Source organism: Eublepharis macularius, chromosome 13, assembly GCF_028583425.1.
Source record: "Eublepharis macularius isolate TG4126 chromosome 13, MPM_Emac_v1.0, whole genome shotgun sequence".
Taxonomy (NCBI): domain Eukaryota; kingdom Metazoa; phylum Chordata; class Lepidosauria; order Squamata; family Eublepharidae; genus Eublepharis; species Eublepharis macularius.
This window is the reverse complement of record NC_072802.1, coordinates 20,890,125-20,905,097: the sequence shown is the minus strand read 5'-3', so window position 1 is coordinate 20,905,097 and position 14,973 is coordinate 20,890,125. Positions and strand designations below refer to the sequence as shown.

Here is a 14,973-nt window from a genome sequence, read left to right as displayed (position 1 = left end):
TTGATTACAGGTGCTGATTTTGAAATCTTGGTATGCATTGCTTTAAGATTTAAAGGCATTTGAAAGGCCTCTGTTGCCGAGCAAACATAAACTACAAGCATCTGTTGCAGTGCACCATTCTGGGATACTGGGTAATGTCTCATCAAAAATAGCTTGGCAAAATAACGTTTCTGGATGGAAATCAGTATGCTAATTGGCTCATAGAACCTGGGGACACTTCATGTAAGGTTGAAACGTGGCTGAGGGAGGGAAAAAAATCTCAACTTATGATTTGAAACTCCCAGCGCTTCTAGACAGAATAAACTTTCATCTATTCCTAGCATAGCATTTTTTCCCAAGGTAAAAACCCGAGTGTTACATGGTGTTCTATCACAGCAAAGCTGCCATTGACACTGGAGGCTAGCATTGAACCTTCATAACTTCTTTCTGTTTTGCCAGTTGAGATTAAATCTCCCACTACCTGTCACAGAGGTAGGCCTTAAAAATGACAAAAAAGTTACTGAAAGACTGAATTTCTACCTTAAGGGCTCCTGAAGATATGAAATAGATTAGAACGCTTCCTTGGTTCATACCGATTCCTGATTTTGTTACCGAGTCATTTTGCTGAACTTGCGGAAAACTTGTCTACAAGGATAGCATCTTGGTCCTCTTTATGACTTGACATGATAGACAGCTTTTTGGTTTCACCTTCTATTAGATGGTAAAGTGGAATGGCCTGTGGACGTTTGCTACAGATCACGTGTCAGTGAAGTATCAGAAATACTGGAAGCGGGGGGGGGGGGATTAAAATACTGAACTTCTAGTATGCAGTTCTTCCCTTAACTAACAAGGCATATGGGAATTGATAATACATCAGAATATATTTGAACTTTTATATGCTGCTTTTTCTGTGTTCAAAGCTGCTTCCCAAAACTTCATCAAATATGCAGTGCAACAATTCACTCTCATAAGCAGGGGGATTGTATAGAATCTTGGAGGATTGGATGCTTACAGCGTTTCTTGGAGGACGGGTCCACCAGTGTCTACTAGCCATGGTGACTAAAGGAAACCCCCATGTCTAGAGGCAGTATACCTCTGAATACCAGTGCTAGGAGGTGATACCAGGGGAGGCCTTAGTACTTTTGCCCTGTCCTCCAGGGGAAGTGGTTGGCCACTGTATGAAACAGGGCATCGGAACAGATGGACCCCTGGCCTGATCCAGCAAGGCTCTTCTGATGTTCTTGACAATGAAAGCAGTCATAAAACTGCATGTGCAAAATGACAACAGATTATTAGTCATGGATTAGCCCAACTTTATATACTTACTCCATCACTTGATGTACACAGTTCTGGGCCTGTTCTAGCCATGTAGCAAAATGAGGGGGTCATGAAGTGGCGGAGTACTAAGGTGGTAGAACGGACTGTCCCATTTGTGAATGTCTCCCCATGTACCAGTCCAGCTGTGAGAAAAATCTGGGCCAGAATTTGTCCCTGCTGTGCTGGTTTTCTAGTCATAGGGAGCTTTTTACAGGGAGGCATCCAGGACTGGAATTTACCACCCGCATTCTGAAACGTTGCAGTCCATTCTACCACCTCAGCATTTTGTCACCTCCTCATGTCTCCTGCAGCAGGCATCACATGTGGGTTAGGGATTTCATTTTTTTTTACAGTTCTGCTATATTAGTAATTCCTTGTAAGTGGGAAACTAGAACAGCATGCAGGGCGGGGTGAGAAGTGAAGCTTCTCCCGGGGTGCTAATTTTTTTTCGAGGAGTTTTTTATGTGGAGGGGGAATTAAAAACGTAACCCTCCCACCTATAGCCCGTTCTGCCACCTCAGGGTTTTACCACTTCATCCTGTGGCAGATATAGAACAGCCCTTAACCTCTCTTTACAACAGCAGCTATGTAAAGTTGGCCAAGTTGCGTGTATTATTAAGTTGGGAGAAACACAAAGTATCTTGACGGCTTAGGATGACTAACAGCAATTCCATTTTGTATGGATCTCATGTTTCTTCAAGTGTTCTTATCCAGTCAGTGGACATACAGGTGGGGAACAGCCTCTTAAAACGCCATGCAGTCCTCTGCAGAGATAGTGATTTCAGTGGGCTTACCCTGGAGTATCTCCTCATAGGATTGTAGCGTGAACCTCCTGCAATTAGCTCCTCTAAAGATAGGGAAGGGACAGATGGGGTAACTTGCACAGCTGTTCAAGAGCAGTGAGTCCAAAGTGCCTTTACCTTTCTCCCTCGTCCTGCAGTTGAGTATTGCAGGGGAGTCAATATGGGGAAAGTAGGTAGGATGTTGGTTGAGGACTAGAGAAACCCAGGTGCAAATTCTCACTCAAATTTGAGCTTCACTGGGTGGCCTTGTCATTGTTCCTAAAACTTACAATGAGCACTTTTAGTGTTAAAAGGGTTTCATGCGAAATTGTTGCAAGGTTGGACCAACATTATCACTGCAGTGCAGGTGGCGGCACTGAGAGAGAATGGGTTGCCTAGGGCTACCTAGCGGCTAACCTGTCTCACGGGATTGCTGTGAGGATAGATAGGGAGAAATGTGTGTGTCAACCTGAGCTTGCTTATTTTTTTATTATTTTATTTATGTCATTTATAGTCCACCTTTCTCACTGAGACTCAAGGTGGATTACACAGCGTGAGATTAGTACAGTCAATATCAAGGACATTTCCATAAACAATGCCATAGAGTAGATAAACACGAGTTTACAAAGTCATAGCATTAGAAAGAATCCAATCCAGAGTTGAAGAAATGCTGAAACAGAAACATAAGCAATTCTAGGGCTGACATTAGACAACATGAAGCACAGGTAGCTCATAGGAGCACATATTTAAAGCAGCAGATAGTACGTAAGTCAACATAGTGGTGAAGTTTATGGTACACTTTTAGTACACTTTTTATATCACCTGACCTCTAAGGAGCGGAGGGCAATGTAAACTGTTCCATGTTCCTCCATTGTATCTTCACAACAGTCCTGGGATGTAAGTTGAGTTGAGAGAGAGAATGTGCCTGGCCTGTGGTTACCCAGTGAGCTTCCATACCAGAGTGGAGATTTGAAGCTGGGTCTCTTAAGTCCAAGTCCCACACTCTAACCAATACGCCACACTAGCTGTCTTGGAAGTAGGGCGAGGTTGATACGCACTGTAATTGCAGAATTCTATTCATTTGTTGTTACATTTTTATCCACCACCCGTTCAGTGTTTACTTTCAGTCATGTCCTCACAATAACCTTGCTAAATGGGTTAGGCTGATAATGTCTGTGTAGGGATCCCAGGTCCTCCAGTGGGAGTGAGGGATCCCAGTGGGAGTGAGGGATCCCCTGCTCCCCCCCCTCTGCCCCCTGTAGGGATGTCAGGTCCCTTAATTCCCCCGGCGGGAGACTGGGACACTGGTACTTCCCCTGTGCTGGCTTTGGAGTTCTCCTGGGCTGAATCCCCCCTCCTTGCAGGCCCGATTTGGCCTGAAACAGGCCCGTTGCGGGGCACGGGAGCGCACTGTGGCAGGGCACGGGAGTGCACTGCGCTGCCCAGGGGTGCGCTGCACTGCCCAGGGGTGTGCCCATGCCGTCAGAGGGGTGCCCTGGGGGCGCATCCCCCCAGCTGGCTAGGTAAGTGGGGCAGGGGGGAGGAGGTGGGGGGATCCCTCGCCCCTGGCAGGGGAATGGTAAGCCTAGCCCCTTGCCACCACTCACCTGGTCGGCAGGGGGAAAGACGGGGAACTGGCCTCCTGGGTGTGCTGAGATGCATGTGCGTGCTCCCAGGCCTGCACAGTGATGTTACTTCATTGTGCAGGCCTGAGAGTGTGAGCACGGTTCACACGTGCACGAGGAGTGATGAAAAGCTGTGTGCAGGGTCACCCCCCCTCCTGCTGGGAGGATAAGGGAACCTGGCAACCCTATGTTTGTGACAGGCCTGCAGTCCCTCAGTGATCTTCCTGGTTGAGTTGGGGTTTGGATCCTGGTCACCCCATGTCCTACTGAAACCATCGTGCTACCTTGGCTCTTATGCCCACAAGCTTCAGAGTTGCTTGATGAAAGCAACAACACTTAAAGTGACCTAAAACTGGTCTATCTTTGTGTAATGTGGACATTATCCTCATATTGTAGATAGAAGGCTGGAGATGATAATCTAGGGGACTCACCTAAGGACATTTGGGGAGTTCTGTGGCTGAGCAAAGATTTCAGAGATTTCCTGGCTCAGAGTGTGCCTGCAGCCACCATAGTAACAACAAGACCTCTGAACGTGGTCATGGGAGCAGGGTTTTTAAATTCAGTTTCCATGGATATGAGTGGAATAAAGATATACAGTTGGATATTGTAGGCGTTTTTGCAGTGTGCAGACAGCATCTTGCAATATCTTGGAAGCATGGGCTCAATTTTGAAACAAGTTTCTTATTAAACAAATTGATGGATGCAAGGTTTGTCTGTGGTCATTGATCATGATAGCTAGAACTTCCCTGGTCAGTGGCAGTATATCTGATGGTCAGTTGCTGGGAAAAGGCAATATAGGTCCTGGCAATTTCTGTACTGCTTGTGCATTTCATACAAGAATCTGATTGAGCTCTGTTGGAATCAACTATTTTCAGAGATAGTTTAACAAACCTATGATCTGATACAGTGAGGAAATACTTACAATTGCCTGCCTTTGTCATAGAATATTAACCTTTTAGGCTTATTAAAATATCAGCAAACAATTTGCTTAATCTAACAACTTAATATCAGGGAAGTATTAACTGTAATGCTTTTTATATTTTGCTTCCCTAAAATCACACATCCTATTTTATCATAATCATTTAATTTTTAAAAATCTTCTTTCCAGGTTTGCCTGAATCTATCATAGCAGCTGCATGTTCGAGAAGCGGCCAGCGAGTTCTGCATGTGGATTCGTAAGTCCTTTAATTAACATATTTCATTAATTGTTATGAAGCTTTTAAAAATCTGGGTTTTCCACCTCTCTAGCTTGGCTTGTAAGTTTGCAGTCTAACATACATTAGTATCCTTTCATATCTGTAAAATATTTTAAGGATTTTTTTGTGTGTTTTTTTGAAATCCTGAGATGATGCAATATAACACCAATAGTATCTTTGAGAAGAGTCTTACTGGCATCATCTTTACCCTTTCTGCAATCTCTGCACTGCAAAATTAAAACTAGTTTAAGTGTCACAGTGTTTCCTAATGGTGTAGTCTGGGAATGGTAGTTCTGTGAAGAATGTGTCACAGTAGGAACAGAGTTCTCTGTGTGCGCCCAAACTTCAATTCCTAGGGCACATTTTGAAGACTAAAACTTGCTCAGCTTTATTGTATAGGTATGCTTTTAGCTGATATGCATTGGTCTGCTACGATAAGCTCTGATAATATCAGATAATTCCTTTGAGCTCCTGTTGTGCAGCAGCTGTTTATAAATGTAAGGGGTGATAGAGATTGTGCCCTTTGCATGCTCTTCTTTTTCGTGCAAAACTTTAATGACCTGATGGGTGGGGGGTGGGGGGGGGAGAGGCTTACAATTATTTGAATATGGCAACTTCACTAATTCTGCAAGGTTCAAATAACCATTTGGTTGTTCTCTTCTCCCAGGAGGGGTGACAGAATGGAGGGAGGGAGTGTAAGAGGTCAAGGGCTGCATCCTCCCCCCCCCCCACGAGCCAGGCATGATCCTGGGGGGTCAGTGGGAGGAATTAATGTCTGGATATCATCTGTGCAGGCATAGAGGCTCAGAAAGAGTCACCTGTTAAAACGGTTGACATGCATTCTAATATGCTTGAAGTCACTTGAAGTTCATAATTGTGTGTAAATTTGTAATGCATAAATAAGAAATAGATCACGTTCAGAATTTTAAGAACAAGCAGCAGCCCATGGAGGAGATGTATGACTGGACCCCTGACGCTGTCTTTAACATTAAAAAGCATCAGATGAGGAAGATTTGAGTTGAAGTTGGAGTGTTGGAGGAGGGCAGTTAACCTCATTGGGAATTTTGTGGATCATATACTATATAGCATAGATAGCATCCTGATTAGCCCACTTTATCCTGAGCTCATCAGGACTTGGAAGCTAAGCAGGGGCAGCCATGGTTAGTACCTGGATAGGAGACCACCGAGGAAGATTGGGGTTGCTATGCAGAAGGCAATAGCAAACTACCTCTGCTTCTCTCTTGCCTGGAATGCCATGTGGAAAGGGTCACCATGAGGGAGCAGCGCCTTAATGGAACATTCTTTTTCTTATTATGTGGTATATAAAAATTCACCCAATAAACTAACCCCCCCCCCCCCAGTCCCACTCTGTATTGTACTCCCCTGTGTACTCCTGCAGTTGCTATGAACCACAGCAACTGTGGTTAATAGTGGTTCTCAGGGGAGAAGTTTCAAATGTGGAAGAGCACGAGGGGAAAGGGTCGTCCTGACACCCCAGCTCACAGTGCGAATTGTGCCCTTTCCCCATGGCTGCTTTTGAATGTTGAAGAGACCATCAAGAGATCTGAGAATAGTTCTCTCTTGTAACCTGTACTAAAGATTGTCTTCAAAAATATAACACTCTCTCATCTTCTGTTGTAATGTTGTTGTTTGTGGGTTACTCTTTATGGAAGCTGTAGGTTTGTCAAGTTTTTCAAGACAGAATCCCACAAAACTCTAGCTCATCTTCATTTAACTCACTACATGGCTGCCACTGGTCACAGGAGCATTTAAGTGCTAGGGTAAACCCTCAATGAAATGTGCAGTCCTATATAGTGCAGATGTGCAGTCCTATATAGTGTTACACCCTTGTAAGATCATTGACTTCGACGGGCTTTGAAGGCCTGCTTAGGGTGGCATTGGAGAAGATGAATATGGGAGCTCGGATTGGCTTTTTTCCACTGTCATGTCAAATTTTAAATTCCTCACCGACTTAAAGCAAGGGGGAGAGAAAGAGAGAGAAATGGAACTTATGTCATTCTGGTAAATCTTTAACTTACATTGAAGTGTCAACTTTAAATCTCTTCCTTTCCAGTAGGAGTTAGATAGGAAGCATAAGGGAGGGTGGGGGGGAAACTGCAAGTCAAATGAAACTTTTGAAGTATTCTGTGTGTGCTAGGCCTGCCTGGATTCATTACCCTGTGCTGATCTTATTACTTTTAATCTCCCGCTACTGTTTTGCGTTTATCATAATATACCGCTTATGTGATGATGGTAGATGGGCTGAAGTGGACCATTATAAACCACTGAGTAGCACCTCTGTTGATTTATAAACACTGTCCAAGCATCCCCCCATCAAGAGCAGCTAATCTTATTCAAAATAGTCACTTCCATTGCAGCTCGGCCATAAATTCCTGTAGTCATGTTTTAAAACCAAAGTTAGCTTCTGCCAAATTGTAATTGAAGGGGTCTCCGTTTCTGGGTGTGAGCTATCTGTCTCAATAAAATGTGAAAAAAATAAATATATAAAAAAATCCCTGTGGCTCTTTTTCAGCAGAGCTACATTTACTGTAGATATTAATGAGCTGTTGACGTGTGAAATTTCAAGGATGGATGTTAAGTGATTTAGAAAAGCAATTTGCAATTCAGAACGTGCAGCTTGGCATTGACTTTAAACTTGAAGTTGCAAAAGTTGAGAATTAAATGTAGTTGTGCAAGCGATTGTTTATGCATGCAGATTTTTCTTCCCTGTGACCTCCGTCCCTTTTCTGCCCTCCCTACTCTAAATGTTTTCATTTTGGGGATCGTGTCCTTATTGTATCTGTAGTTTCTAAATACATTGGTAGAATGAGCCAGTGCAATGGGAAAGCTGTATATTTGTTCAAGTTACTTATTTTATGCCTGAAAAATAAAATTTTGTTAATGCCATACTGTCTTTGACCCAGTGCAAAGAAGCAGGGTGATCAGTGATTTTTTAAAAATTAACGATCTCTCTCCTCCTTTATTTTTATCATTTAGAATGTATTATTTATTTAAATAATTTCTAACCCTGTTCTCTCCATTGGAAGTGCTTGGGAAGGCTTAACGGACAATCAAAACACTATTCACAATTTTAGACAAATAACAATATAAAATAATTGCATATTAAAAATCCTGTCTTTAAAAAAATTGCAAATGATAGAGAGCCTGCTGAACAAATGCATCTTAAGAAACAACGTACTTGGCACGAGCCAGATATCTGTGGTGAGGGCATTCCATAATCAAGGCAAACCCATATAAAACTTCCTGTTTGGTATAGTTGTCCCCCCTCCAAGATCATAACTCTAGCAATTGGGCAGGTTCATGACCAGGCAGTCTTTCAAATATCTTAATCCCATACTTTGTAGGGCTTTAAAGGTCATAACTAGAACTTTGAGCACAGGAATGATCAGTAACCAGTGTTAAGCTCCTTAGCACAGGTGAAATAAGTGCTCTGTAACTTAGATCCATAATCTTAATGTGCTGGTCAGAGTTTCTGAACAGTCTTCAAACTCAAGCCCACGTACAGGGCAGTGCAGTAGTCAAGTTTGGATGGGGTTAGAGCATGGATAACTATAGCCAAATCACCTTCTTTGGGAAAAAGCCCCAGTTGGCAAAACAACTGAAGCTGGCCACAAGTACTACATGCCCCTGTGGATTCTGGGTGTCCAGTGATAAAAAAATCTGGTATCACCCAGAAACTGCAGACTCAAAGGGATTGCAATCCTGAGGATTACAGTCCTGTCAGGAATAGACTAGCTCTTTTGTTCCTAATATGATCTAGAATAGGATTGCCAGGGGCAACCTGTCAGGAAAAATTTGGTGGCATGGACAGGCTCGCATGTGTAACGCTGATGCATGAGATCATTTCTGGTACAAAACCAGAAGTGACATCATCACGATGCTCTAGAATTCTTTTTAAACTATAGAGTTTTGGACAAATCCTAGAGTGTCGCCCCAAAGCTGGAAGCAGCATCATATGATAGTACGATGCTGTTAAGTCCCCTTCATTCCCCCCCTCCCCACTGGCCTGTAATGCCACAGCAGGGAATTGGGGGGCCATGTTTGGAGAGGCCGCCCTTAATCAAGAATCACCCAGTAGTACATCTGTCTTGTCTTGGACTTCATCCAGCCCCTTATTGCCTCTCGCACATGTCTGGAAATATTACAGAAATGCCTGTCTTTCCAACGATGTGTTAATACTGTATATCCAGATTTTTAAAAAAAATTAAATGTCTTCAGTTTCCCCACTATATTTGCTTTACATTATTTTCCACACTTTATGTGTATATATTTGTTTCTACTAAGTCTGAAACTTGAGTAATTGTTCTGATACCAACAGATGTTTTTTTCCCCCCCAATGGCTAATATAACCTTGGCAACAACCAACAGATTCTGCAGCTATAATCCAGTGTTGATCCTCATTCAAACATTTTAGCACAAATGTTGGCATTTAAATCAGTCCCATCCCTTTTATTGAGAATATGACCGCAGCAGTTTGGGATTCATATACCTGAACATAAGATTGCTTCCATAATAGAGGACTACCGTCTACCAATCACTTTATGAGAAATGAATTAAATTTAATTAAATATATCTTGAACGTGCAGTTAAAAAAAGTATCACTAATTATTTGAAAGAAAAAACATTGTTACTATCCTTTTCATTCTGTGCAAGTATAACCCATCAGAACAAAAGAGCCTAAAATATATCTTTTTTTTAAAAAAATGTATACCCCACTTTTCTCCACTGTGCGACCAAAAGTGGCATATAGCATTGTCTTCTTTTGCTCCATGTTATAATCACAGCAGCAACTTTGTGAGGTAGATTAGGCTGAAATTGTGCGACATGCCCAAGGTCACCTGGCAGACTTCCATGGCAGAGTGAGGATTCAGGCCCTTTTTCCCCGAGCTGTAGTCTGACCATCGCAACCGTATGCCATGCCGGCTCTTACGAATGTCATTGATTTGCAACTGGCTTCTTCCAATTAGTTAAAGCTGTTGTTGATTAATCTAGTAATTAAAGTTTATAGCATGACAAAGAAGCTTGGCATAAATAGTCTTCTTGCAGATTGTTATTGCTAATCTATGGAACTAGAGGGTATTTTTTTATTAAAAAATAAAGGAGCAATGTGATTTTTAAAAGAAAAATGGAAACAGCTTCTTTCATTCCCTCAGGAAGCTGGTGCCCACAGTGCGGGGAGAGAGCCAGTGTGATGTAGTGGTTAGATTTAGACTGGGAAGACTGCTGAGCCCTGGAAGTGACTGGGTCGCCCTAGGCGAGTCACTGTCTCTCAGTGTAATCTGTCTCGCAGGGTATTTTTTAATTGTTCTTTCAGCAGATGTGTTTGGGGACAAAGACCATGTAAGTTGCACTCAGCTCCTTTGGCGGAAGGGTGGGATAAAAATACAAATAGTACCCTTCAGGGGTCATTTTGTAGAAAAAGAGCTGGAGGAACTCATTAGCATAACTAATTAGCATATGCTACACCCCTTGCCAGTACTGGAAGTGTGTCATTAGCATAACCGATTTGCATATGCCACACCCCCTGACATCACTTATCCTGGCTGTTTTGGACCCAATCCTGGCCATTCAGGCCGAAATTGGGCCCAAAATGGCAAAAAGGGGCTGAAAATGGCCAAAACGGGGCCCAAAATGGTCAGGATCGGGCCGCTGCTGAGTGGGAGAGTGATCCAACACCCGTCAGAGGCCCAATCCGGGCCGTTTCAGCCCAAATCCAGGCTGAAACGGGCCCAAAATGGCTGAGAGTCATGTGGGTGGGGCCACCTGTCATGTGACCTCTTTGGGGAACTGCTGGAACTGCGTTCCTGCGCATTCCCCCTCGAAATGAGCCCTGGTACCCTTGTGGTTCTTGAATCTAAAGTGTCTCTCTGTCCACCCACCACTGCTGAATCAGTCTGACCACATGATGCCCCTTCTTCCTACATTGGTTTCCTTACCGTTCAGTGATCCAGCACAGCCTCCTTGCTGTTGCCTTTCTTTGGCCTTTCTGCCCCTCTGCTGCTGTATTTTGATATATCTTTACTCTGCCACCCCAAAGTCTCCCACTCTCCTACGACTCTGCCTTTCCTCCTCCTTGCAACTGGAACTGTCTCCCAGAATTCCTCCTCCAGAGGAGTTAGCCGTGTTAGTTTGTAGTAGCAAAATAGAAAAGAGTCCAGTAGCGCCTTTAAGACTAACCAACTTTACTGTAGCGTAAGCTTTCAAGAATCACAGTTCTCTTCGTCAGATGCATAGAAGGTAAGAAGAAACTGGCCAGATATATAGGTGGAGAGGGGACGGGGGAGTAGATGCAATCAGCAGCTTCTGATAATGGGATCTGTTTGCTTCTGATAATGAAACCAGTTACTTCTGATAATGAGATAACCATTCATAGTCTCTATTCAATCCAAGCCTGACTGAGTCAAATTTACATATGAATTCCAGTTCAGCAGCTTCCCCTGGGTTCTGTTTTTGCTGCTGTCTGCCGCCTCTCAGTTCCTTCAAACAGCTCCTCAAAATTCATTGTTGCCATGAAACCTTGGCACAAGTCCTTTGTCCTCATTTCCTTCCAAAATTAAGACTAGTTCTTCCCTGCAGATCCTGGCTTGCCTCTCTTCCCTTTGTCTTCTCTGCTATAACAGATTGTAGAATGCAAGCTTATTGGGGCAGGGAGCCTGAAGTCTTGTATTCTTATAGATAGTAATAATTAAATGGTACTAAATAAATAAAACTGCTCCAAACGTCAGCAGCAGTCTCTAATTTCCCAGCTCCCCAATGGTTAGACTTCATGTGTTTGTAAGCAGTGTCCATATTTGGCCCTGTGCATGCATCATCCGCCCCCATGGTTTACTGTAGTTAACCATGGCTAAGTGTTGCATCTGAACACCTAAACTATAGCTGAGATTTGGCTGTGAACGAAGATGTGAAACCAAGGTTAGGGAGTGGCTTTACACGCCTAGCTAAATGTTACATCTGCTCTGAGCACATCATGATTCAGCTAGTTTCTCACTTCTCTGTTTACAGTGTGACAAACAAATCTTGCTTGAGGCCCCATACCTGCTCTCCAGGGGCAAGGGTTAGCACAGTAAGCAAGCCATCGTTTTATTGTGTATTTAGGAGGCACAATAATGAGATTGTGTATAATGAGAGGCACAATAACACACTCTAGTTAGTGCTAACTATGGTAAAGCATAATGTATGTGATTATCTGTTTTCAAAGCTGGTATTGTTTTGGAATTGGGGGGAGGGTGAGGCAGGAAATGATTTTAACTTTTTGGTTACAACATGTCAGGGTATTTCCCCATTTGGACACTGTCTTGTTTTGGATCCACCTGCAGCTAGCTGTAGCGGAGGTTCAAAAATATTTCTCATTGAAGGAGTGGGGTACAGATTCTTCAAGAAATTAAATCTGAGCAGCCCTGGTATGTGAAGTGCAAAAGCCACATGTTGTTTACTTTTTAAAAATCTACCAGCTACTTGTGAACTCGTGTGATGGATACTTCTGCTTATTGCTAACCAGTTTTTGTTGGTGGGCCCCTATTAAGCTGATCCAAGGGTGGTGCTGGTGTGGTGGCCAGACATTAGCAACTTTTCACTGTCGAATCAAAAATAGAAAAAGATGATGATGATTTGCTCTGAGATTTACAAAAAAGCTGATTGGTTCCCACACTGCTGGGATGAGGTTGAGACAATACGGGACTCTGCGAATAGGTGCTTTTGCTGGTGATGTGAAAAGTTGGGGATGAGCTACAGAAGTCATCTTATGTTCACGCTCTTAAAATGGATGTGGCAGGGGCTTCTCTAGCAAAAGACAGCTGTTCTGATGATGGGAGACTTCCCTCCCTCCCCTTCCTTGAGAGATCAAATAGAAGACAGATCCATGCAAGCAGCTCTCTGGAGAAATCATGAAGCATCAGCAGCTTCTCCTCAGACATCAGTGGCTTTGATTCATTTTTCTGGGACTAATGTAGCATTGAGAAAGGCAGCTTTCCTAATTGACATTCACCAAAGAACTGTTCTCCCCCCAGCCCTGCCCCAGCAACAGTCTAAGGCTCCGCTTGTATTGCATTAGGGTTCTTTTGCTTGAACATAGTTTCAGGTGAGTAGCCGTGTTGGTCTGCAGCAGAAGAGCAAGATTCGAGTCCAGTTGCACCTTAGCAACCAAGTAGATTTCTAGGTTATAAGCTTTAGAGAGTCAAAGCTCTCTTCATCAGATATCTGTTGACGGGATCTTTGACTCTTGAAAGCTCATATTCTGGAAATCTGGTTGGTCTCTAAGGCGCAGCTGGACTTGGTTCTTGCTCTTTTGTTTGAACAACTTGGTTGTTATATGTTTTGATGTGGAAAAGTCAAATGCTTCCCCACAGGTGGAAAGCACATGAAGCTGGCTTTTACTGAATCCTAGCTTTGGTCCATCAAGGCCAGAATCGTCTATAACATCCAGAGTCGGCAATAACATCCACTTCTTGTTAATTTTGTGCATCTGACGAAGAGAGCTGTGATTCTCGAAAGCTTATGCTACAGTAAAGTTGGTTAGTCTTAAAGGTGCTACCGGACTCTTTTCTGTTTTGTTAATTTTATGACATGGAAAACTTCTAGAATTGTAGACATGGAAAACTTTCCATGGGTAAATAAAGCACTGAGAAACTTTTGTACCCAGCATCTGTTTCAGGAAAGGATTGAAGCAGGATAGCCTAGCAGCCTTTTGTGGGAGCTGTAAAACCATTGCTCCACACAGGTGGTGGTGGTGGGGAGTGCCCTCAAGTCAGAGTTGACTTATGGTGATTCTTAGTGGGGTTTTTGCAGCAAGAGACTAACAGAGGTGGTTTGCCATTTCCCCACAGATAAATGAATGCATTTTGAGTGCTCTGGTTATAATGAGGAGAACCTCAGGAAAAGAAGTTGGCTCCTCTTAATCATAGATCAGATTGCAAGATTCTTAAATGCAGTCAGCTTAATTTCCTTGTATATTGGAGGCAAAATGTCCTTACTGTTTCTCTGCAAGTAGCTGAAGGACTTTTTCGGGTCAGCTTCTAGTCGTGAGCAATTAGCCGGTGTTTAGCAGACATCTGTCTGTCTTTGTGCCAACTAAGCAACTTTAGTGGAGAGCATCACCCCTCTGGTCCTATAAAGTCTTGATGTTGCTAATGAAGTCCTTATTGGTTTATGGAGCTCCTGCGGAAGGCAGTGGTTTCCTTTTAAACAAGAGGTTTTATCTTGCACCAGTGTTTTCCCCTGGACTCTTAGGGGATTTGTCCCATGATTTTATAAAATGCTGGTCAGCCGCTGGCAGGCCCTGGGCCAAATCTGCCTCAGGTACAAACTCTGGTCTGCCGGATACTCTGGCAGATAAAGGCAGAGGTGTGCACACGTGCTGCGGCGACACAATGTAAGCAGGCTCTCCATTCTCCAGGTGGTGTCTGGAGATCTCCTGGAATGACAACTAATCCCCAGACCACTGAGATCCGTTCCTCTAGAGAAAATGGCTGCTTGGAGGGTAGAATCTATGACATTACATTCTACTAAGGCCCCTCCCCAAGCCCCTCCTTCTCCAGGCTCCACCCCCCAAATCTTCAGGAATTTCCCAACCTGGAGCTGGCAACTCTAAATGTAAGCCAAATTTTATATGAAATTGTGAATTTTTCTCCCTGCATGAACTCTGACTCACAAAAGCTTCTGTTGGACTAAATGTTGTTAGTATTTAAGGTGCCACTGTACTCCTGGGGTTTTTTTTGTTATAGTCTACCATTTGGATGTATCCCTGGGGAGAAGCTAGAAAACAGCATGTGTTATGTGTGCATTAGTGTTAGTTGGATCTCCAGGGGTTGAGAAGCCCTGCAGTGTGTTGATTGCAGACATTATAACAAACAGAATATATTTCTTGCCTCGAAAATATTTCTCTCTTGAGGGCGCAAGATACAAGTATTTTTAAATAAATATTTTGCAAAGAGGCAAATATATGCAAATATGCTTAATTTGCATAACTTAACCAGGCATAGAGCTCTGGGTTTCTTTTGTGGGAAGTGTATCCAGCAGCAATGGAAAAGCCCCTAAACATGCGCCATCCTCTTCAGA

At 43.3% G+C, this 14,973-nt stretch overlaps 1 protein-coding gene across 3 annotated transcripts in view; it reads left to right on the top strand.

Annotated features, from left to right (window-relative positions):
* CHM (CHM Rab escort protein) overlaps positions 1-14,973 on the top strand; it is a 98,066-nt gene that overhangs the window by 15,779 nt on the left and 67,314 nt on the right. For all 3 annotated transcript variants that reach the window (XM_054996784.1, XM_054996783.1, XM_054996782.1), the window contains exon 2: positions 4,812-4,878. In XM_054996784.1, coding sequence (XP_054852759.1) covers positions 4,840-4,878 — 39 coding nt within the window. In that variant the 5' untranslated portion in view covers positions 4,812-4,839. The remainder of the gene's footprint in view (positions 1-4,811; positions 4,879-14,973) is intronic.